The 25,427-nt window shown below is 39.8% G+C and overlaps 1 protein-coding gene across 5 annotated transcripts in view; it reads right to left on the minus strand.

Moving 5' to 3' along the window:
* Positions 1 to 25,427, minus strand: part of PDE1C (phosphodiesterase 1C) — a 443,066-nt gene that overhangs the window by 46,805 nt on the left and 370,834 nt on the right. For all 5 annotated transcript variants that reach the window (XM_064443899.1, XM_064443901.1, XM_064443904.1 and 2 more), the window contains exons 14-17: positions 20,157 to 20,277; positions 18,765 to 18,940; positions 13,621 to 13,917; positions 10,056 to 10,130 (exon numbers count right to left, since the gene is read on the minus strand). In XM_064443899.1, coding sequence (XP_064299969.1) covers positions 10,056 to 10,130; positions 13,621 to 13,917; positions 18,765 to 18,940; positions 20,157 to 20,277 — 669 coding nt within the window. The remainder of the gene's footprint in view (positions 1 to 10,055; positions 10,131 to 13,620; positions 13,918 to 18,764; positions 18,941 to 20,156; positions 20,278 to 25,427) is intronic.

Here is a 25,427-nt window from a genome sequence, read left to right on the forward strand (position 1 = left end):
AGCCTGACTCAAAAACTACACCTGTTCTGTAATGACTCACACTTCTCACTGACTGTAAATCACAGGCGTGATGCTGGTTGTACCAGCTGGAAGTGGAGAGCTGACCTCTCCCAGTCTGGCTTCTGACGGTGGCTGGCTCTGCAGCTCCAGCCAAACGCCTGCTCTTTCCCTCCATCCCTTCCTCCCCAGCTGTTGAAAGGATGGCACTGCCCAGAGAGGGCTCAGGACATCTCTCCATGGCCTCCAGTGCCCAGCCGGGCTGTCAGGACAAGACTGAGCTCTATGGTTTTAAAATTGCATTTAGAAGAAAATTGTTATTTTCCCTCCTAAAAAATAAATGCTGAATGCAGACTGCGGGACAGTGTGATGTGGAATAAGGATTTTGTGGGCTGGGGATTTTTTCAGAAACTACTTAGCTTGCTTGGCAGTTCCTGTTGATGAAAGTGTTTGCAAGATTATTGCATGGTCCGTTTCCTCTGCTGAAATATGCATTCCTTCAGCATTATAACCACACTTAATTATGAAGGAAGCGAAGATGACACCACAATTATCCAGGATTACACACTAGGATTTTCTTTCTAAGCAGACTGTGGTAACCCTGCAGTTCACTTGGGAAAAAGTAGTGCTTAGCACATGGAGAAATCTCACCTCAGCACGCTGCATGAGCACTTCTACAGGATGGGAGAACTCCACCACACCACCAAATAATGTTGCCCTTGAGGTACTCACTACTATCCCAAGATATTTTTTCAGTTAGTTTTAATACACAGAAAAAGCAAAAGAAGAGAGCCTCAATTAACCATATTCATTCAGTACATCTCTTATGGAGCTCCCTATGGTGATGCTTTTATGATGTAACATCATCAAGATATCACCATATTTTAAATTATACTAAAATCATTATATTAAAATGAACATTTCTGTATTTTCTATATTTTATTCCTGAAAATTTAGGAAAAAAATTTGAATCCTACAGGTTTTCTCATTTCTATTAAAATCAGATTCTCTTGTGACATCCCAATAACCATGTGTGTAACACAGACTGCCAGTGTTACATACTAACAGAAAGAGCAGATATCAAAAGGGTTGCACTTGAAAGAAAGTTGAATACACGAAGTTTATGCATGCTATGACTCTTTAGCCTGAAAAGTGAGAGTTGCGGGCAGAACCTAATAAAAGGTAAGTGAAATAATGAGTGGTCCTAAGAATGTGAATAGGGAACAATTACTCACTGTTTCTCGCAGTCCAAGGAGGGGGTCATCAAATGAAATTATCAAGCAGTAAATTCAAAACCAATAAAAAGATGTGATTTTCCACATAATGCCTAAGTAAAATTTGAATTGTGTTGCCTCAGTGTCCAGTACCCAAAAGAGTACCGGGGCTTTAAAGATAATTAGACAAAGTAATGGAAGAAAAATCTGTCAGAGGTTATTCAAGTCAGAGATTTGACCTCTGCCTTAGCTCTCTGGAAGACAGAAAGGTGTAGGGGGTGGCATTGCTCTGGTTTTGTTCTTTGTTCATTCAAATCTCTGCTATGTAATGTTGTCAGGTAGGTGATGGAGAGCTAAAGGGACTTCTGGTCTGACCCAGCATGGTTGTTCGAGTGTTCCTAGGATAGTTGACATGCTGTTTGGAAGAAGCCTCTACCCTCACTAAAAGCCTCGTCTTTTCAGGGCAAGTCTATTCCAAATTCTGCTTTCCTCCTGCATCCTGCTCCATCCGGGCACTGGGTTGAAATAACAAATTGTTGTACGGCAATTGATATAAAGCAATTACTACTGATGCAGTGCACAATGAGGGGAAATAATATTCTGAGTAAATGTGTCTCAGATAACCTATAATCCGAAAGGTAGTTAGCCTTCCTACTACAAATGATGGAAGTATTTGCAGCTGGTGGGGCAGATTGCTAAATCTGCCACTTTGAATTCCTTTTGTGCACGCACTCAGCATCTTGCAGCAGCAGCCCCTTCATTTTGTAAGCTTATTTCTAAAACCCTGGGTATTTCTTGTCTCCCCTTAGTGCTAAAGTGTGCTCAGTTGTAACCTCCTGCCATCTGAAAAGCACTGTTAAAGCTACTCCTAGCGCTCAGAATAAAATGAAGATGTCAAAAATCTCAGTGCTCAGTTCTCAGCACCAGATGATCCTGCCTCCTATTAAAGCCATTTGGAAAGCATTTTCTAAGAAAATTGAGACCATGAAGAAATAAATTCTGCATATTTATGCTATTCTTTTGCTTCTGCTGCACCAGAGATGAATGAGGCCTAAGAAACAAAGTTCAGAAGATCAGTGAAATGAAGAAGTATGAGTTATAAGTTAATTAATCTCCATTATCTGTCTTTTTAATGGACGAGAAATTTGAAAGTTATTATTTTTTCCAAAGAAAACAGAAATGTTACTCGAAGGTGCCTGTGTCCTGTTTAAAGCAAGGGAAAACGAGAACAAATGCTGTTGGGAAAAAGTTTTGAATACTTGTTTTTATAATACCATCATTCTAATTTAGCAGACGACTCAAGTGCTTGACATTAATTTTGCTAGGAGGAGAAATGACATTAGCATAGAAGGTATTCTGATTTTTGAGCTTTGGCACATAATTATCCCTAAAACATTCATGATGTCAAACAATTCCTAGCCCTGTTCACGCTGATGTTGAGTTTTATGTTTGCTTGACAGCTTGTATTACACTTGATCTGAAATCACATCAGTGATGGAAGAAAGAGATTAGCTTTGTTTTAATATGTGTTGTTTGCTTACCAGCACATTATGGAAATACATAACAGCAGAGAAAAACACAATGAATACATTGGCAAAAGTTTGGTTACACCAAATAAGATTTGAGCTTCCTGAGTAAAGCATGTATGAAAGAAATTAGACACTTATTATGCAAAACGACCTACAGGAATAAGTGCAAAAGCTTCTTCCGTATTTGATAATCAAACATAATTCAAAGCTTTTAACATGTTTGGGGTAAAAGCTAGATCATGGTTTTCATTAAGAGCTGTTCTGTCATGGATGGAAATTAAATCCTCAGTGCTTTTCAAGGCACAAAAGGGATGAGCTGCCATAGGCAGAAAAATAATTGAAGCCAACAAAGTTTTCACCCAAATATATGAATCAGAATTTTGTAATTAGCACCAGGCAAATAATTGCTTCTTTGATTGAGTGACTAAACTGAAATATTAGGATGATACTTAGCTCTGGGTCAGACACAAGTAATTGCTTGCTTTCTCTCATGGCAAAAATGATCATTGGGGAGTGGGATTTTTTGGTGGGAGGGGGGTGGAAAGGAAATGAAAGATCAAGCTGAGCTTTTCATCTAACTCAAACAAAACTTAAAGCTGGCTATAAATGTGAAACCTCACTTCAAAGCAAAATTTCTCATTCAGATTTTTTTCAGTGCCTCTTCAGTTTTTGACCATCACTTGTTTTGAATTAGACTTAAATTCCTAAATACTTTAGCCTGATTCAAAATAGCACTTTTCCAACTCGTACCACTTGCTGGTTTTCTTCTTCTACATTTGTTATTTCCTCCAAGTCCCAGGTTTTGACATTAAGAATAGCAAAGCAGCAGTTCAGAAACAGAGAAAAGAATTAACTGCTTAGCGAAGGACTGATTAATGGTAATAAGTAGTAAAGATTACTATTAGGGCATGAGTTTCAGAAAACTAACCTCTAAATTTACTCTCTTTTCTCTTTGTCCAGCTTCTGTGGACTGAATGGTACAGAACTGCAGACTGAGCAACCTGAGGGGACTGATGTCTCTTTGCCTCTGCCCCCAGGGAGAGACCAGGACCAGGCAGCAGGCCCAGCACACAAAACAAAGGGCATGAAGGTCCCACTAAGCACCCAGCTGGCAGTTTGTACAATGCAGTCTTTAGATTTGGATTCCCACTCAGCTGACTGTTGGATTTCTTCCTTCTTAATGCTTCTACTTTGTAGCTGTACGCTTCTACGGGAGAACTTATCTTGGGCCGCATACCTCCGGGACACAGGGCTCTACCCGCCCTGGGGACAATGATGCACAGACATCAACATGATGGATACAAAATGTCCGTTTATTTGGCTGCGTCACACGCTTATATAGCTCTTGCGGTTCCTGTTCCTGCCACTCCTATGGGGAGGAGTCTATCTTTCCGTCACATCCCGTAGTCTTCCAGTCGCTGATCCCTGTCTATTCCCCTACACTACTTAAACTACCATGTCAGAGTCCCTGTTTAGTAAGATACCCATAGCTGGTATGCTCAAACTGGAAGCTAATTGTTCCATGGGAAAGGGACAGGATGAAAGTTAAAGGTTACTGACCTCTTTTGAGAAGCCATTTCTTATTCTTCCTCACCTTTGGACACAATCTTGTTTCTGTTTCAGGGCTAAGTGTTGCACAGGGAAACAGAGGCCTGACTGTCACTGGATTGAGAATAAATTCATCTATGGGGGAAGCAAGGAGGACTCTCCTCTTGCTGAAGCAGAAAATTTATATACATCATTGTACAGGCAAATTATCCTAAATGGGGTAAGACGGACTGTAATAGTCACAAGGTCAGAGCTCCATTCCCTGACTGGTGCTATAAAATGGCTGATGGTGCAAAATCAAGGAGGAATTTCCTCAATGTGCTGCTTAAGTTACACATTCCTCCATGCCTCTAGGACCATGGATGTTACCCCTGAGGAGCAATGCGGCCATAAGCTATCTGTGAACAGAATTATTTTTACAGCTCCAAAGGTAACCTGAAAAAATGTTCCCTGTGAAGTTAACTGCTCAAAAAACCCATTTAAGTACCTACAGTGAATGTTTTTTCACCATGTGTCTGCAATGAATATCCCAAATATTCCAAATATTCACTTAAATATCAAATCAAGCCAAAGGCTATTTCCAATTTTTAAACTTGTCACATACCTGTGACTTCATGTAAAGTAGAAGCAAAAAGCAATCAAGCATCCTAAGGACTTTCTAACTACCTGGCATGGCCTGAACATTGGAAAGCAGGCTAAAAAAGAGATACGTTAAAGTCTCTAAGGAAAACCAGGCGCTTTCCGTAAGAGTTACACACACTCACAAAACAGACAAGCTGCAAAATCATCTGCATAATTATACAAGGTACCTTTCTACATATTCCCCATATTCTAGTCAAGCGTGCATGCCATGGTGATGTAATGTTCCCGAGGTCAGGATGATAACAATGTATTTTGTATCTAGCTTCAAAGATCACATCACATCATGTTCATCTTCTATTTGATATTAAAACTGCAGAAAACCTTCTTCAGAGTACATCCCTCTATGCAAATTCCAGCTTGCCTCAGGTGCCGCTTGCTAAAGTAGGCACACTCATTTTTTTAAAAAAGAGTACAAAAAGGATTTTAAAGAGCACAGAAGCCTTTCCCCCCTCCAGTTATCCTATATTGCACTACTATGGAGCAATTGTTCAGCAGAGACAAGTTATGGTGAAATACGTCTTTTTGGATAGCAAAATGGCCTCATGCTTTCAAGCAAGCTTTTCCAGAAGGTATCAGTACAACGCTTTCTGGTTTCTAACTTGGGGCAATAACTTTTAATGTAATTCAAATAACCGGCCATAAAAAGAAGTAAGAAAAGGAAGGAAATTGTCTTTAGGAGTAGTTTCAGACTATTGTAATTCCGATTTGCCACTGCTGCTGGATTCTGACATATAATATCAACAGCGCTAACAAGCACCAAGGGAGAATCCAATGTGTTTGTCTTACAAACCAACATGGGCTTTGTTGTTCTGACAATAATGGAGAAATCAGCCAATCTTTTGGAATACAAATAGAAATTGCACCATTATTTATATGACCTGAAATTTACCTTTTTACCTCTCTCAAGAAGATGCTGCTCATTTATATGCTTGAGTAACCTGTTTTAAAACAGCATTGGCATTATGCAGATTACATGAGCAGGGTTTTGTCAGAAGTCGTCTACTTGGTGTTCATCTCTCTGTAGTGGTCTTGGCTAGATCAACACACATGAAAACTGTATCTGCAGGTGGCTGCAAAGACTGACAATTCTTAGGTGGTTGAACAGCTTTGCAAAAAGCTGCATTCTCCTTAAATGAAGCTGGGAATGATCTTGTTAATTCAACTATGTCTGGGGTAACTGTGGAGCCATCATCATGGCTCCTTCACACCACGATGTTCCTATACCAAAGGCATTCTCAGATAACAACTTTCTGTGCCAGCTAACCTGCCACTTGATTTTTGGGGACAACTGGGGCAGAAAGATATTAAGCCCCTGTACTTTACCTTTATAATCAGGGAATTTTCCACTTGCTGATCAAGGAATGATTGCTGAGAAAAACTAAGACCAAAAGCCAGCTTTACATGTTGGCATGCACATTGTATAGAATATAGAGTAAAGCCTTTTAACTACTGCTAAGCAACAGTATAGCTCAACAAAATCAAAATAAAGCAAGCTAAAAAATAAATTTCTGGTAAGCCTGTTATGAACTTTTCATGTAGTTTGTATATTTTAAAGGCGTTTACGTTACATTACATTACGTTATATGATGTTGCACTGCATAGAGGAACGTATTATTGAAACTGTGACCTGTCAAAACGCAGGGTTGTGTTTTGACCACGAGGTGGGAGCATTGCTCATCACACATACCCAGGGCACGTTAGGCTTTCTCTGTATGTACTAGCTGTTTAAGATACATATACCTCGTATATTTCTGTGCTATAACCTGCAAATGTGCATTTTACCACTAGAAAAATAAGTTCCCAGGACAAACACAAAAAAAGAACCTTTCACTTGTCTGTAAATGCTAGCTGAAAAAGAATACTTGAATAACCTGCGTTTTGGTCCCTGGAACAAAGGGTTGCACTGAAAAGTTTGTATTAAGACTGAAGAATCTTTTCTCAGTAGGAAAAAATAAGGAGGTAGTAGAGATAATCTGTGAAAGTGGTAATGAGGAGGAATAATTTTCTTATTTTTTGTCACTTTTGTGAGGAGAAAAGAATTGCAATAAAGAAAGTTTGTGAATGTAAATAAAAATTATTTCCATGTGGCTGCTTATAATTTTCCATTGGAAGTGTTGAAAAGCAACTATTTCACATGGGAAAATCATTTTTTTCCAGAATGGTTTAATAATATTCTATCCCACAGGAAACATTTGATGAACTACTTGTGCTGATGATGTCTTTGATAGGGCTGTGCCTTTATGTGGGAAATGGCAGCCCCATATCTCTTTTCTTGGAGCTGAAAAAAAGGGAAATACTGAGTAACAAGCAGTATTTCCCACAGAAGAAAGCCAATAATATGAAGATTAGATTAACATGAGAAGGAGACTAGCCTACATTCAAGAGACTTGCACGGGAGTTTGAAGCAGTTAAGATCAAAGTCTAAGGCATGACTACATCTTACCTAGCCATCCTCAAGCTAGCTGTAAAGTAGTTGGCTTTAGTATGGATAGCCTCAGTCGTATGAAGCTCTGGCTAGATGCATATGTAGCTCCTCCCTGTCTCGGCGAGCTGATCCCTGTTTCTGGAGGCATATCCACTTAATTATTTTTGGGTAGCTTCAAGGTAACTCTAACACAGAAGCTACCTTTCACACCTGTGATAACAGGGTAGACATGCAGCTTCAATGTCTTCGTGTCCACATCAGACAGTTATTCTATGTGTCCCTGGCCACTTGGTTCCCCATGTAGTAGAAGGACAAATATATTAGCAACATTTTGGCATGTATGTATTCCAATACAAGATATTACAATAACTTCATTTGTGTATGCTTAAAAAGCAACTCGGACATAGATCCTGCAAAGATTTATGCAACATATAGTCTGCGGCTTTCTCCTCAGGGTGCAGGATGCCTGCACAGTAGGACAGGGTAGCAGGCTGACTTCAGTTGGGTACAGGGCTCTAGCTGATGCTAATGGGTGGTGGTGAGAAAGCTGAAGACCTCATGGTAAATCTACACAAACGGCCACACGTTTAATATGAATACACCCAGCTACAGACTGAACAGAGGCTGAAAACCCAAGGACCCTTGACCCTGCAAAAAGTCCAGGCAAACTACATGTGGTGAGTGCATTACAGCTGTAACCTCAATCTTTCTAACTCCCCCGCTTAATCTTTTTTTCCAGCATCTGAAAGACCATGTACTGGCACATGAGAAAGCATATGTTCGGGTAAACATTTCAGTAGTCTGCAAACAGCTATGTATTATCCATGGATAATGTTCCTTTCTCCACATCCCTCACATGCCTGGTAAGCAGATTTGCTCTGGGGTGAGTGATGTACAGAGCAGGTTGCACAGGATTTGTCAAAACAGAAGCACCACCCTAGCACTTTCCTTTCTAAGGCACACCATTCACAATTTTTCTCCTGATTTCTGTCAAAGACATCGTTAGTTATAATCTCTCTGTACAGCGTCTGAATGAAAAACATTCAGCCTACAAATTGTCCTGGCTTGGTTACAGTTGCTTATCCACTGTAATCAACTGGTCCCATGGTATTGGTCTTTTCCCTAAGGGGATAAACAGAACATTTTCTTACAGAAAATGGGATTCCTGGGTCTACTCTTTTGGCTGGGCTGATGCTCCAGAGTCCTTCTAAAGAAACTCCAGTCTTTCTGCGTCTACCTCGTCCTGCCAGGGCTGCAGCCTTCCAGCACAGCCGCTCCTCAGCCATCACCCACTGCAGTGGGGAGAGTAACCATTCTGCCCATTAATTCTTCTGGGGCCTTGGTAGTTACATACAGCACTGCACATATTCATGAACATCTGAAGGGTTGCATGTTATTTGAATATTTGTGCTTAATTTGTTCTGAATGGTACTTGTTCAAGACTGTTTTCCTGACAGACATTTAACTCAAGTGTGTAAATAATATGACCTCTTAACAAAATAATCGAATTTTCCTAAACAATTGTTGCTAAGGTGCCTCTTTATAAATGTATATATTTATGTGTCTGAAATTAATACATGCTCCTAGATGAATTTTTCTACATTTTCAGTTAAGGTATTACATTTTCTTATTTATCACTTTGCTAGAGCAATAGGAATTTTAGGTAATTTCTTAAAAGGAAGCAATAAAAGAAAGCATAGTATCATTCTAAACTGTAGTACTTGCTATGAGGTTGTTTTTCTTGACTATCAAAACAAAGGACTGTATTATTTACTTCTAGGAATAGCTGTGTTTCAGTGGGTTCCACTTAGACATCACAAAGAAAATGTTAGCTCTAAGATTTGTTTCTCTTTATTTTGCTACCTAATACTTTAGCAATCGCTTTTGGAGCAACATGGGCTCAGACACTATCTCAGACTCTGGTACACAGCTGAGAAGGTGCAAAAGCATAAAAATGTCATAGACGTTACAGCCATGTTTCCACTTTGCTGAGACTACTAAAATGTCTGTGGACCTCTACACTACGCTCAGACTCATTTGAAATTATTCCCAGATGCCCAAGAAACCGTCTTATTGCTTGGGATTGCTTCAGTTCAACAATGTTTCAGCAACTTCCCTTTTACATAGCATCCTTAATAGGAACTCTATGCTGATGTTCTCACTCCTGCTTGCTTCCCGCAGCTGTGGTTCAACAGTGCTTGGCAAATTCCCCCTCAGACAATTAAGTCAAGAAACCTTTGTGTTTGTATTGGTGTACTATAACATGCAATCATGAAAAACAGGGACACCTTGTGCAGCTTTTTTCTTAGCTCTGTTTTTTGCATCTCCCATGCAGTCTGTCCTAACAGAGAGCAGAATATGTCCCAAAGAAAGTCAGAAGGATAGAACCCCACAAATCTGCATCTCCTATTAAGCAACTCTAATAATCCAGGATTTTTCTTGCAGGCCATGCACAAAAATTGATGGATAAGGCTTACCAACAGAACACAGAACAACTAAGTGGTGCCAGGCATTACGTGAAAGGGATGATTTTCCCCCAGAATGCCCCAATGGCTTTTGTTGAGTCTAATGACTGTTTCTGTTAAGTCTGTTTCTGGTTACCACACAATTTTTTGGTTTTAGAATAAGCTGTGGATGTTTAGGAAACAATAGATTGCATATAAAAAAGGGTGACAAAGTATAATAAAATGTTGTTCTTACCATCTGTTTTCTTTGATTCATCCCCCACACTAGACTGATCTTTTTTGTCCAACTTATTGTCTTCCTTTAATTCACCTAGAAAGAAGCAATAGGAAACACAATAAACATTTTAATGCAGACTGCAGTTTATTAATGCCTGTAACTCAATCAAATTGCAACACCCAAAGGAGATGTTCCTTAAGAGAAAAGGTCTGAATTCACAAGGAACTGGATTAACACATTTCCACAGAATACAGCATCAGGCAAAATTCATCCAGCTCCTACAGAAAATCAAGCTTTACAGTCTACTTTTAAATGTATTCTAATTGTTAACACCTTTTTAAGTGCACATGCAAACTCATAGTCGCTCTGGTTGTATGTAGGCCATTAAAAATCTGAGCACAACCTTCATTTTGAAATCAGGACTTTGAAATATTTATGCTTTTAAAGGACTAAGACCCAGCAAAATTTCATCATAAGTCTCTGCATTAAAGAATCACCTTAGATATCCCAAACAGTCCTATATAATTTTGTCTTACTTTCTCTTACCAGTTTCTTTATCCACAGATTGGTTTCGGTTGGTCCTTCGATGACAGTACCAGGGGACAAACAATCATCCTAACATTGATCACTGGTTTGAGAGTCCCTATAGCAAACCAGGAAAGCAAGGCCTTTGGCAGAGCAATGGTTGATGCAGAATGAACATGGCAACTTGAGCTGGGGTGTATTTTATGAATCTAGGAAGGTTAACCAGAGTCAGTCTAATTTTCTGTCCTTTATCAGTCATACAGGAGAGCACATCAGACCTTCCCAGACCACCCCTTCATTTAATGAGAATGCCAAACGCAAGACCAAGGGAAAAATAACCTATAGGAAAACCTCTAGCAGAACAGGGCTCTTTCAGCTGCAGTGTCCAAACAGCAGCAAAGAAGGTATCCTTCCTTCAGATGTCCACAGAAGCAACAGCAGCCTGCCCAGATGGGAGCAGGCAGCTTGTCCTTTTCCCCTGGAGGACTAGCAGTGAATTTGTGACTCAGACCTCACCACAAAAAGCTGTAAAAGTCTCACTTCAGAATTTCGTAAATGTGAAGTATGTTACAGGGCTGTATTAAAGTAATGCTTATTCCATTTGGATTACTATTTTTGTTACTATAACGACTTCACAGCCTCTGGATCAAGATTATAGGTATTATGTGTTAAAGAGGATCTGATCTGCCTTCAAAATAGTCATGGCCAGTGGATACTTATTTTTGAAGCAGCTCAAAAAAAGAGACATTGTAGAGAAGCAAAGTCTCCCTCTTCCACATCTTGCCCTAACCACTAGAATATTTGTTATTCTTGGCTGACAGAGGATTAAACTCTCTCTCCAATTAAGTTTCATCATTGCATAAAAGAGGAATGGTTTTCAAATCTTAAAATATTTAACAAGATGGAAAAAACATGTCCTGTTCAGTTCTCATCCGGAGCCAAAACTTCTTCATGCTTTTCTTCCTAAGTTCAGTGTGAATGAGAAAAAAATGAAAACAAGGTGATACAGGACAAGCAGCAACCTCCTCAGCTGATCACACTGCCACTGACTCGGGCTCCTTGAACAGAGACGTACGAGCAGCTCCAAGCAGGGTTGAGGTGTCTGCTTGACAAAGGTGTCCTCTAAAAGAAGGACACTGTCTTCAGGAAATGAAATGGAAATGTATCTAGCAAAGCGCAAAAGTCTTCTCGCATTTCCTCCACCATCATATGGCTGATGGTAATGATGAGCTAATAATGCTTTATTTGACCACTGCATAAAGAAGTTGCTTGACCCTACGTGCATGCAGGAAAAGATGATGAACACCCACACATACGTTATTCCACAGCCTCTCTGACAAAGCACACCAGCAGTGAGTGTCTGAGAGAGACTTCGAACTCATCTGACAACACAATTTCTGAACTTTTCATTGAATATAACGTATTATGAATAGGGCACTTCTGAGGATTGTAATACGTACCCTGCCACACTGCCAGCAGCAGAGCAGAATGATGATCATAATGATCTTTTTGAAAGGGATTAGAAAGGCAGAGAAATAATAAGGCAAATACTTTACGATGAGATATTAACATCTAGGCATAAAGGAAGCTGTGGTGAACCCAGAGACGTGAATGTTAAGATTTCATCAGTCTCCAAAGACTCTGCAGTGACTGTACCTCAAAAAGGCCTTTTCCCATAAATTAAGGAGCAGAATTTCTTTTCCTTGCGGAAGACACTAATTTTAAGAAATCATTATAATTCCTTTCAAAGCATTTTTGACACCTGCAGCAGAGAGACATTGCAGAAAAAGGTACTGTCAAAATCACTAGAGCACACTTAACCCCCATATTGTTAGAAGCATGTAAAACAAAGGATTTCAGAAGAAAAGACTGATGCAGTCTAACTGGGATTTCGCTTGTCTTCAACCTTTTTGTCTCCTTGGGGAGCCCATTCCTATTCACCTGCCTAACACTGTCTGAAGAAAAATCCCATATGTAACAGAGCATAACAGCTCAGATCCCCACATTCATTCCAATCTAAAAAAAAATAACAACCAAAAACCCTAATGATGAAGGGATCACTGGGAAAGGCCAGCAGCCAAGACAAATACATGAGAATCATGAGGAATGTTTTAAACAGAACTTCTGCCTCTGCTGCCATCTAAACTCACTGCCTGAGCCTGGGACTTTCAAAGCCTGTATACTCACTCAGGCTTTTTCTAAGAGGATGCTTCCAAGTCTGAGTTTTTTGCTGGTTTTAGACTGGCTGATACTAGCCAAGTTTGTGACAAGTCACATGTGGCTGTCCTGCCATTTTTTGCTTCAGGGAGCAGGAGCTAGGGAGGGAAAGGCAGTGAAATTAGACAGATCAAGGCACCACTGATCTTTTCTCATGGGTCTAATGATTTTTTTTAATGTATAATGCAATTTTAAAACATTTTCCCACCTTTTTTGGGTGCAAAATGTGATTCTTATTTTAACTCAGTTCTATAACAACTTAAACAGTGGAATAAAATTTCTGACAAAATAAAAATGTCCAAAAAAAGGCTTGCAACTGCCCTAATAAAAAAAAAAACTCAGCAAAGGAAGCAAAAATAAAATAATTCTTAAAAACAGAGAGAAGGAAAAATCCTCTGTCCCAAAACATATTTATATCTGAGACTCTGTTCAAGTATACATTTAATTGGCCTTAAAAAGGGTTTACAAGCCAACTTTAGCTTCTCTTCTGTCAGTTACCCAAGCAATGAAGATGTTCCTTGAACAAATAATATTTGTTTCATCTTTTAAGTGTATATTGTAACAGGCTGCTTCATTTCCATGAGAAAAGTAATTTTCTCTTTTCTCCAGAAGTGTCCAAGCAGGTATGATGAACCCCATCTTTTATGGAAGAACACTACTTGGGAGTTAATTTACAGATTCCAATTCCCATATGCCGGTGACTATGACAATGTCCAAGAAGAGGCTCTGGGCCCAGGACATCCTTTTTCAGGACATCCTTTTTCAGGACATCAGGTGCCCCCATCATTGAGATACTGGGTTTAGGGCTGGATTCACATTTCACTTGAAGAAGATAACTCACCATTCTGGACATGCTGTTTCTCTTCTCCTACTGCATGAGAGTCTGTTTCCTTATCTGTCCTAGGTGCACTTTTCCCTTGAGAGGCTTCGTGTTTGTTCACCCCAGTTTGCCAAGTCCCATTTACATGATTCTTACTGGAATCTGTGCTTTTGTTTTCCCCAGGATTTGGTTCTTTGCTGTTCTCTGTCTTTGCTGCTGTGGCATCTTCAGCTGGTTTGTTCTCATCCGTTTCATCTGTTTTCTTTTCATCTGTTCCCTGATGAGCATTTTCTTCTGCTTCTTTCTTAGCTTTTTCTTCTGCATCCTCAGCAAACAGAGAAGCAGAACAAGGAAAGAAATCATGATTATCAGTAAATTTGACAAGAATGATACAACTCACAAATCTAAATCTACTTCAGCTTTTTACATGCAAACAGCTTTTACTTAAACAAATGTAAGAATTGACTTGACAAGGAAAAAAGAGCAGAGGAGTACATTTAAGGAAGTATTCTGAAAAAAAAAATCCCATGTTGGCCTAAATGTATATTATATGCATGTCTTTTTTTTACTATATATAGTTCACCTTTGGAAACGTGGTTCCTTGGAATTTTTAAAAGGTAAATTAAAAAGAGATATTAGCTCTTGAAGGCTGTAAGGGTGCCAAGGTTAGTTTCATTTTTGACACACAACAATCAGTCAAATGACATTCAGTTTATCTCATGCCATACCATGTAACTCTAAGCACATAAAAAGTCTTGGTTCTCTGATATCTATTTTTTTCTCGCTTGTTCCAGGTTGCTTCCAATGCCACCTTCCTAACCTCTTCTCTTCCACTTCCTGTTATCCTTTCTTCATGGTTCTGTCCTTCCTTGGCAGACTAATATATTGCTACTAGTATTTGCCCTTCCATCCCAAAAAGCCTTACAATCACAAATATACAAAGGTAAAAATTCAAAAGTGAGTATTGAACAACTACAGCATCTCAACATATTGTCATTCAGAAAAAAAAAATCACAGAGAAGCCGGTTTCCCCCATTCAAGACACTGCTCTTGTTCTTATCCAAACCTCGGGTCCTGATGCAACACATACTTATAACATAGGCTGCAAATTACTTTGGCTCCAGGTGTTGAGATGATTACATTTCTGGTGCAGGTTGGGTGCAGCACACCCCCACAGACTCAGCTGCAAAGGCTCTGTGTGGCCTTCTGCATTGCACTGGAAAGCAGGACACAATCACAGTCACTCGGTGCAGTCCTCAAGCTAATAAACCTGGCTGGGTGCACCCAGACTCTAGGCAGAGACTCCATAATTTTCTCTCCCTCTTCCATGATCAACAGAGAATTAATCTGCAAAAGCAGCTGAGTAGCTCAACACACATGCAGTCTGGAACCTGTAAGCTTACACAGCTTCAGAGCATATCTATACCCGTATTGAGTCTCAGTATTCATATGTGACTGCCCTATGCCTGTGTGCAAGATTTCTGGGTCTGCAATATCCATCATGGACAACCAATTGCATTTTAATTGTGACAGGAATCACAAATAGATGCATCTCCTGTTTTCTGAGAGACGGTGTAAGCTGATGAGCAGATGAACAGATCTTACAAAACACTGAATAAAGTCTACCTTGGTCCTACGGAAGCATTCTTTACACCTATAGGGGAGATATTTTGCTCCTTACAGGAACAGGGTCTTGGCCAGTGAGTAAAAATTACACCAGCTTTTCTAAGTGTCTTGTCAAATACTTCTTATGAGTGAATCAGGACCAGTTTTGAGAAAAAGGTACCGATGGGATACAAGACAGAAAGGGGGAAAGCCGTCTTTATAAGAAATGCCAATCTATATTTCCTTGCCAGCAGCTAACTAAAGTTAATTAATTTATAAATGAATAAATTATGGTTCACATGAAAATATAATTAAATTAGATATGAGCCTCCCTCACTTTATTAATCATTCCAGAAATCTATGGTAGCTTCCATAGATAGCTCAGCTACGCATGTTGATATTTTCCCTGAAGTCTCATGGTACACAGAAGGATTCCTCTCATTTACAGATCTGAAAAAAAAGTGCTGCATTTTGCACCTGAACCACAGGAGAGAGATTGGGCTTAGGAGACTGGGGCTTGCCACAGCACCATTGGACGAGTGCCTCTTGTCAAAATTAGTGCCAGAAAATACTTTATCTAAATGGTGCTTTGCACATCAGGGTGTTTGTTTATTCCATTTTTAAATTTTTAGCTATTTAATTATGATCTTTTAAGCAAAAAGAGATCAGTAATAAACCCACTTACTTTGCCCACACAGTACGAGAAATTTTCTATAAATACCACACTCAGGATAAAAACAGCTCACTGATGCTTCTAGGGGCAACGCCATCACCAAAGGGAATACAGCATTCTACAAATAATTTAATAATAATATTAGTAATAGTAATAATAGATGGGTTTCCTTCCCTTCTGATCCTCAGTTGCTCTTTGTTGTCAATCAACAGTTAAATGCTTTATCTGTCTTCTCTTAATAATTCTTATTTTTATTGGCAGAGCATCTTGATGCATTGCAAGACACTGGCTTGACAGGGGTTGGCAACTGAAACGCCTGCTGTGCGGCAGGCCCTGCTGCATATGGCTAACACAGGTCAGGCAGTTGGAGGGGTATGCAAAGACCTGCTGCAAGTCAGGAGAAAGACAGCAACTGAGCAAAGGTTTTGATGCGAGGGCTCCAGACTCCAAGCAAGTTCCTTAGTCCCAGCCCATACAAGGGTATGCTGAACCATACATTTGTATAAATCTTTCAGGATAAAAGAATACGTATGCTTGTACTGTTAAATGCTCTCAGAAACACAGAAATTATGTGAAAGTCAATTAATTCAGAGGAACAGAGGCTGAGACTGCTTTCTGAATCTTTGACCCATAAATCAAGGCCCTGATCCAAGTTATTGGTGATGAAGTTTGGCAAAAACTAAATCATGTAAAATGTGAATATAAGATGTAAATCAACTCTTCAGGGCTAAACATGGTCAGAAAGGTAAAGATGAAATTACCTACTCAAGGGCTCCTATGTCTAATAATGCAGAGTGGTGAGCTCTCTGCTTTCAAGTGATCAACTAATTCTTCCATCGGCTACCCTCAGGAGCTGCTATAAGGATTTTTTTATGAGGCGATTAAAAATAAAACATTTTCCTCTCCAGCTAAAGTATTAGTAACCAAACACTTATCATAAGGATAGTATGTGAAGAATGGATATGAAATACGGCATTGATACGTATTACCAGTAGCAGCATTAGTTAGGCAATGTGTGCACATCCACTTGAATCATAACTTGACATTTATGTGTGCACATTTAGAAAAAAGTCTTTATGTAAAGCAGTCACAGCAAGTGGGTACAAAGCACATTTACAAGTAAAATAGCCAGAATCTATTATGACCTACACTATATATTTGTTTTAGGTTAAATGTAAGGTATGTTTTATTTATTTCCCCACAGGTCTCTGTTGCATATAGGATTTTTATCTAGTAGATCCTTAGCAGACAAGCAAATATGTATGGTACATGTTGAAATCGAATCCTTAAAACTAGTTAACTGCATTGGTTTAATTCACTCAACGCTCTTATACTGTGAGACACTGACCATGTTAAATGCTTTCCTCATTTGGTTAGCTTTAATTTGCTTGGTCCAGAGAGAGCCATGAAATAGTAAATACCAATTAAAAAAAAAAAGCTAAAAAAAAAAGCCCCTGGAAAATAAGCAGATTTTAAAGTATGCTTTTGTCTTCATTTTCATGGAAAGCCTAGAAAGGCTTTTCCTGAATGGCAAGCTTTAATTGCAAAGGAAAATTTAATTTGAATAATGCTTTCCTGCACCTTTAGACAGGCCTTTCAGTTGGAGAGGAACAATCTGCTCTGGCAAATAGGAGAACTATGCCAAATCTTCCTGAAGCCACTGCCATATAATACATTAAAATAAAACTCCTCCCGTTTAGGTCAAATACAATTCCATTAAATAAGGGTTTGAGTAGCAAGCATTCAGCTCAGAGAAGAAACCTGTATCACAAACAGTTTCATGAAGAAAAAAAATTAATTAGTGACACACTCCTCCTTTTTTGGTTCCAAAGCTTGTCTAAATGACCCCAGGGCTCAAGGAGACCTTGGGCAACCATTCAGCCTCTGGGGGCAAGGGGCAGTTATACTCAAGTCAGTCTCAACAGATGGCTCTCATTAGTTCTGAAAGATCTCCAACCATAGAGATTTGCCAATGCCTAACCTCTGATCAGGTTATAATCACCTGCCAATTTTTTTCTCCTCTTAACAGCCCAGGATATTTGAATAAAAAAAAAGCTCCCTCATTTGGCAGCTGCAGTAATCTTCAGAAAATTGCTTTCAGCTATAAACAACAGTTATCATCATTTGCATTGCTGTACTCTGTATTGTCTGCAACTGGTCCATATTGTTTCCTGAACCGCAGTGGCCAAAACTGGACACAGCACTGTTGTGGGGGCCTTGTTACCACTGAGAAGACAGGAAGAATGCCAGAGGGGCCTTAGGAGCAAGGTCTGCTTTGCAGTTTTGGTTTTGGTTTTTTTGGGAGGGGGTGTGTGTGTTTGGTTTTTTAGTTTTTTTTTTTAATAGCATGACAATATTGAACCTGGTCAACTTGCAGCCAACACAGTCCTCATATTCTTCTAAAATGTTTGCAGTCCTTCCCAGATTGATGGTATCATGAGCATTTGCAGCATACTTCCCAATTCATTATCCAAGTCATCACCAGAAATATGAAACCAGCTGTGAACCCAGAATATCCTGTCCTTCTCCCCTGAACTATCATCCATACCTCTTTCAATCTTAACAGTGAACAACTGATAACCTATCTCTACAAATGCTGATCCTATGCAAAAATAGCTCTGAGTCTGATTCATGACTTTAGGGGACCCCCCATAAAATTATTTTTTTTCCTCCCAGTGTCCACATCCTCTTCATTATGTACACATACACCACATAAGAGTATAAGGCACAGATGAGTCACAATATTCCTATCTTTTTTAATTCAGTGTAGGTTGTTGACCTTGAAAAGCAGATTCTGACAATCTAATACTGCTTACTTGGAGAATAATTTGATTGAAGAGGAGTTTAAAAGAATTTTTATTCTTTCACTAAGAAGCCTGGCTGTTACCTTTGGTGGCTTGCGCTTTCCATTTCTCCCGGTTCTGCTGCACCACCTCCGTCCAGGTGGCTTTAAAACATTTGAAGTCCACAGTGAGTATGGAGCAGTTGAGTGAGGCACTTCCTTCGGACCCAGTGCTCTTGACACTTGATCTTTTAACGTCGGAGGGATTAATGCTATTCAGACTGGGACACAAGATCACAAAACACAGAAGAAATCAGTATCCCATATACCCAAATACAGCTAAGAAGAAATAATGACTGTAAGTCTAGATAGCTTAACAGAGTCAACCAGGAAAAACCAAGAACTAAGCCTGAATCCTTCATCTTCCTCTCTCTTGCTCCCACCCCAGGGCAACCATTCTTAAAGCAAACAGCACAACCTGAGTCAGTATTAGAAAAAAAGGGCAGCTTTTCCCTGCCTATTTTTTGGTATCCGAAGTCCCTAAGAAATAGAATCACTCAAAGCACTGCCATTAGCTTTACTACGCATCTTCACTCCCTAAATATTCATCAGATTCAGAAAATTCTAGAAATCAAATATGTCAGTGGAGGAGCCTCCTAAAATTTACTAATGGGAGCCATTAGGCACAGGACAGGAGACCAACATTTGTTCAGGGCTTGGTGACCTCAGTTGAGGCTGAAATCAGGAACTCATTTCATCTCCAGACCCTACAGTTGTCTTTCAAGGACGGACACTTCATTGAGCACATTTTAAGAAAGGCAGCAAGGTAACTGACACAGAAAGATATTAGTGCTTGCTCTTCGTGTAACAGCCCAAGAGTAAAGAAGTCACTTGGGAGAGGGAATCCTGACTTGGTAGACCTACTCTAGGGAGCACTAGCCACGCAGCATTTGAATCCCAAGAAATACTCTGTCCATGAAATTATTAAAAGAGTCGTTTTTCTACAACAGCAGAGTGGGTTGAACGGGCCAAGGCTCCGTACACCTGAACTCCAGATGAATTCTGGTGGTGACATTTCCGTAACCCTAAACACTATCACTAAAGTGTGCTTATACTTCCCAGTCCTCTTTTGTTGTTTAATCCCATTTATACTTCTAGACATGAAGAAATGAGTGCCTCTCAACGACTCCCTCTACCTTCTCTTTGACATCAGTGACTAAGAGAGTACTAAAGTTCACCTGATCGCATGGCTACAACCATTTGTGCTCACTGCCTTTGGAGGCATGGCTCAGGTTCATGCCAGCCTCCCTCTTTGCCCTACCCTGGGCTGGAGTTTCCCTGCAACAAAGTCATGTCACAAGGTGAGCTGCGGTGTCAGCAATGTGGATATGGGGCTTTAGGCCACATGACAGACATATACTGTAGAGGGGAAACTGGGGGAGTTGGGTGCAATGGCAGCATGTGCAGAGTCAAGGGAGAGGGTGCACGGTTATTCACCTGGAACGCCTGAACCCAGACATGCCAGAGCGGGAAGCTTCATCAATGAGTGGAGTCACAATCTTCTCGGTCATGTCGGTCAGCACAGTAAAAGTGGGTTCCACAATGAAATCAATGAAACCTGAGCAGAAACACAAGGAGAGTCAAGCAGGCAAGAGGAGGATTTATGTGGAATCACTGCTTCAGTGATTGCAGACAACCACACTGTAAAAGACAGAGTAAAAAAATAATACCTGAAAGAGGAATAGGCAAATACTAGAAAGGGAAAACAGAGTTATACATCAATCCCTGACACAAGAGCCTGGATATAGCATGCGATAAAAGGTACCTACTTAAACACTGGAAAGAATCTGTGGCAAATCAGAACATAAACAGATGCATCAGAACTTGTTCTGTATGAGGAGTGTGATATTTAAGCCAAATTCCTATCAGATTTGGATAAAACCCAGTTTCAAAGATAAACTCTCTAAGTGCAGAAGATTAATAATAATACCAGTAATAATACTAGTAAGCTTTGCTGGTGTGGAGTTACATGCAAACCTCCCCTACTGCATATCAGTGGGTTGCTGTGAATATTCTCTCCTCAGTGCTCGGCCAGCTTGTTCTTATTGATAATAAAGATAGATTTAGATACTTCCTCACCCATTTTTTAATATAAGGAAAGGAAAAAAATAAAGGGCCAAGTAATTTCTACTTCAGTATACAGTTTGGCAGAGATGAATAGGGCTCTGATTTGAATGTTGAGAAGGGCAGACTGATGGTCCCTTTGGGCACAAGCTCATAAGATGAAGGAAAATCCAAGTTGCACAGAAAAAAATGTGAGTGAGGAGCTTATAGTACCTTCACCTTCCCCTAAATTCTCACCTGAGGCAAGGGCTATTTCTTATGTTCATTCTGGGACTTCACTTAGCAAATTTCTTAGTGCTGCAGGTAGCCAAGAAAACAATGATGTCCTGAAACCCTCCTACTCCTAAGGCTTCATACAGCCTTAGGATTCATTGAGATTCAGATCTTTCCCTATGTTACAATTTTTAAAGAGTTGGTAATTATCAACTATTAATCATACATTCATAACATCATTTGTCTGTCTGGGTCGTGATATGTTTCTACAAGAGACCCTGGTGATTCTAGGTGATAACAGAACAATAAAAGGAGAAGAGACCACATGGGCCAGACACCTCAATTCACCGATGCTTTGATCCACATCTTGAGTGCAAAGCAGTTGTCCTTCTAGTTCCATTTCTCTGCCCTGATTTTTGCTAAATTTCAGAAAGGATGGGTAATTAAATGTATTTTCATGCCCAGTCAAATGAAAAACGTTACTTGCAAGTTCTCAGAATTTCATACTAACATTCTGTAAATCTGGAGAAAATATGCATTCAGTCTTATCTGAACATCTGAATCATGTGTCTCCATAACACTGAGACAGTCTTATCTATCCACATTTAGGGAAAAAAAACCTCCCTCCTCCCAGGGAGTTAATCAGGAATGTATGCAGTATAAAGCCACAACAGGAAATTGTGGGCTAGATCACCGCCCAGATAATCCCAGCAAAATTCATACTATTTTTTAAAACATTGGAATTGTACTGATTGAGAACAGTGCCACAGGAATCCTGAGGATAATAAGAACTTGATTTACATGTGTGAGTGTGTCTGCCTGTCTATATGTCTCTTCTATTCCACTTCACTCAAAAGAATTTTTACTTCTTAATGACCAAAGAAACCCAAACCATGGTACCTTGTCACTTCTGCTTGGCAAGTGTCATGGTTTAACCCCACTTGATAGGAGTCACTGCCAAAGACTGAGGACTCCTGCCTTTTTTCCAATCCCTTTGTCAATGGCCTTATCCTTTGCAAGTGATCCTAGCTGCTGGGCTTCCTTACCCTCTAATTCCTGACTACTGGCCCCAATATCAGAGTAACCAGCTGAGAATTAGCTCATCTGATTGACAGCTAAAATCTTTCTGCATATCTCGCAGCTCACTTAGGGATCGGGTGATTTCTGTCTCATTTATGATTTCAGTTTCTTCCTCTTCCTGTTCTTGTGACTGCTCTGCTGAGAACAGGCTGCCTCTTCTAGTTCTTTTTCCTAGGAGAAGCTTCTTCATCCCTTACTAAACAAGCTGACTCCCACTTCAATTGTTTTGTTTCAGCTATAGGGGTGACTGATATAGTGTCTGATGTAGCCATAGGGTCTACTGGTATGTTTTTCCTCTCTTCTCGAGGGTGTTGCAAAATATTGAGCAGTGTTTGGTAGATGCTGGCCAGGGCCCAACATGGTGTGGTAAGTTGTGCCTCTTTGGGATAGGCATGGCATTTTTTTTTCAAGCATTCTGTCACTTCATCAGGATCCTGCAGTTGTTTGGGAGTGAAGTTTCAGACCACTGGAGGTGGGAAGTTCTTGAGATACCTGCCCATATTCTCCCACATGCTGTGCCACCCATGACCATACTCTCGCAGAGCCTGGGTCGTATTCCTAAATTGCTTGTTAAAACTGAAGCAATATTCCCAAGAAATGCCAACAGAAGTACTAGAACTACCCAAGGATGTTCAAGATATAGACAAGTTATTGTAACAAGGGAGAAAACATCTCAGAAGAAAGTAGTGAGGATGTCATTCTCTATTTCCTGCACAAAACCCTCTCAAAGGAAGAAGAGGTATAATTACTAATTGTCTCCATGAGGTGGTACCCAAAGTGCAGTAACAGCTTCAGTACAGAGCCCAAACACCAAATTAAGGTCAAAGTCAGTGTTTTAATAACAAATCTCCCAGGCAAAACGTCACTAATTACTGCAGAGCACAGCAAATTCCAAAAGCCAACCTCAGTCTTTAACAGGTACAGCAAAAAAAAGAGCATGGCCCAGATCAGATAAATTAATATTGAGAACAGATGAATCAGTATCATGACCTGCAAATGTTAACAGATATAAATCCCTTCTAACACGCTCTGGTCAATCTGTAATTATTTCATACCCTTTGTGCCCCATGTTGGGCGCCAAAAAGGACTGTTGTGGTTTAACCCCAGCTGGCAGCTAAGCACCACACAGCCACTCGCTCATTCCCCACCAGCAGCAGGTTGGGGGCAAGAGAATTGTAAGGGTAAAAGTGAGAAAACTTGTGGGTTGAGATAAGAACAGTTTAATAATTGAAATTATTATTAGCATTATTATTATTAATAGAGTAGTGGTAATAGTAGTAATAAATTGTTATGAAAAGGAAAATAACATGAGAGAGAAATAAAACCCAAGAAAGGCAAATGATGCAGATCAAAACAATTGCTCACCATCAACTGACTGATGCCCAGCCAGTGCCCATGCAATGGCCTCCTGGCCCACCTTCCCCCTAGTTTTATTGCTGAGCATAACATCATATGGTGTTGGAATATCCCTTTGGTCAGTTGAGGTCAGCTGTCCCAGCTGTGTCCCCTCCCTGCTCCTTGTGCACCCCCAGCCTGCTCGCTGGTGGAGTGGGGTGAGAAGCAGGAAAGCCCTTGACTCAGCAGTAATGAAAACATCTTTGTATTATCAACACTGTTTCCAGCACAAAGCCAAAACATAGCCCCACACTTGCTGCTATGAAGAAAACTAACTCTACCCCAGCCAAAATCAACACAGCAAGTAATACCACTGCCACTTGCTCCATCACCACTAACAACCCTGAGACATGCAAATCTCTGATATCAAATGCAAGACTGTGCCACTAACTTCGGCAGCAGGGTGGTGGAATCTCCTTCCCGAGATACTCAACATTTGCACATAAACACAAGGTCCAGGTGTAAGCACCTAAGAAACAAGTTTTCCCTGGGAGAAGTCTTGCATATCAACAAAGACAGGCAGAGGTGGCACAAGGGACCACAGGTAAACAAACTCAAAGACCTAGGATAACTTTTCTGTGATAAATTCTATTTTTAACTCTATTCCCTAAAACATGAAGAAGTTATTCAACTATGTTACCTTAAAATGGGGATTTATAATAAAGTTGGGAAACATAATCTGCTATCATAGAAACAAAACTTATGAATTTATTAATAATTATGTAACTTATGCCATATTCCCAAGTGCCTCCCAAAACTTGTTCTCTCTCTTCTTACCTAAAGACACTGTGATTAAATATGGTGATTTAGTTTGCTAATTAAAAACCTGGCTTTTAAAACCTATTAATGCTAATGACCATTTTATCATCCCTTTTCTTCTTCAATAGAATGAGTGTGGTAAATATTTCTACACCCCAGTGACTAAGTTGATTTTACCAATTAACACTGCATGCTGAGGTGGGATTCCAGTCATGTCCGTAATGTTCATTCATTCCACCTGAGAACATCACCACAGCACATTCTGGCTAGAGAACAGCTTCCCTAAAGCCCACCACCAAAAAAAAAAAAAATGCACCCATCAGACTTTATCCTATGTTTTTTTAAGCTGTAATTTTCTTTCTTGCCAGCCAAATGACAAAAATAAAAGGATGCTCCTACATTTATGAGCTGCAAAAGAGGAAAATTACAACAAAGGCAGATCTCCAGTCAAACAAGCTTCCGACAGTCTGAGGCAGACAGAGAAGCTTTAACTCCTGATATTCTTGTTGGAAGATACAAGTCTTGGCCTGGTTTTCTTCACAGCTTGTTTGTCTCCCCCATTCTGATACGCAGCCTGACTTCGTTACACGAATCCTTCCTGATTTCTGTACTTCACTGTGGTACAGAAATATTTACCACACTCATTTGATTGATGATGGAAAAGGGTGATAAATTGGTCATTAGCATTAACATTAATAGGTTTTAAAAACCCAGGTTCATTATTTGATATTCATGTTTCTTTAATTATCGGTTTAAACTCTGAACAATTTCTTCACAAACTGTAGCAACAGGAGAGAGAAATATTATTTCTTTTGAGGAAGTTTTTGCTGTTAGATTGCTTAATTCCTGTGGACAAAATCCTTCAGTTTGCATTTGTGAAAATCTTTCATTAATAAAAATGTTTGCCCGCTGTTTTTGCACCTGCAGTGACCTTAGAGCAGCAAACCAGCAACCACAAGTCAAGCCACCAGAACAGGATTCCTATGCTCTGTCCCTGAGAGAACTAAGAGCACAATTTTGTTTCACCAAGGACAGAGGTTCTTTATTTGTGGGAACTGATAGCTGCTTACTGCAGATAATAGCACAATTTAGAATTCAATAAGAACTTTCGTTTGCAAAGAAATATAGTAATTACTATTCCAAGGAACAATTTGTTAAGGCTATTAATCAGGTAAATAAATGAATGGGAACAGATTA

Source organism: Phalacrocorax carbo, chromosome 2 (assembly GCF_963921805.1).
Source record: "Phalacrocorax carbo chromosome 2, bPhaCar2.1, whole genome shotgun sequence".
NCBI lineage: Eukaryota > Metazoa > Chordata > Aves > Suliformes > Phalacrocoracidae > Phalacrocorax > Phalacrocorax carbo.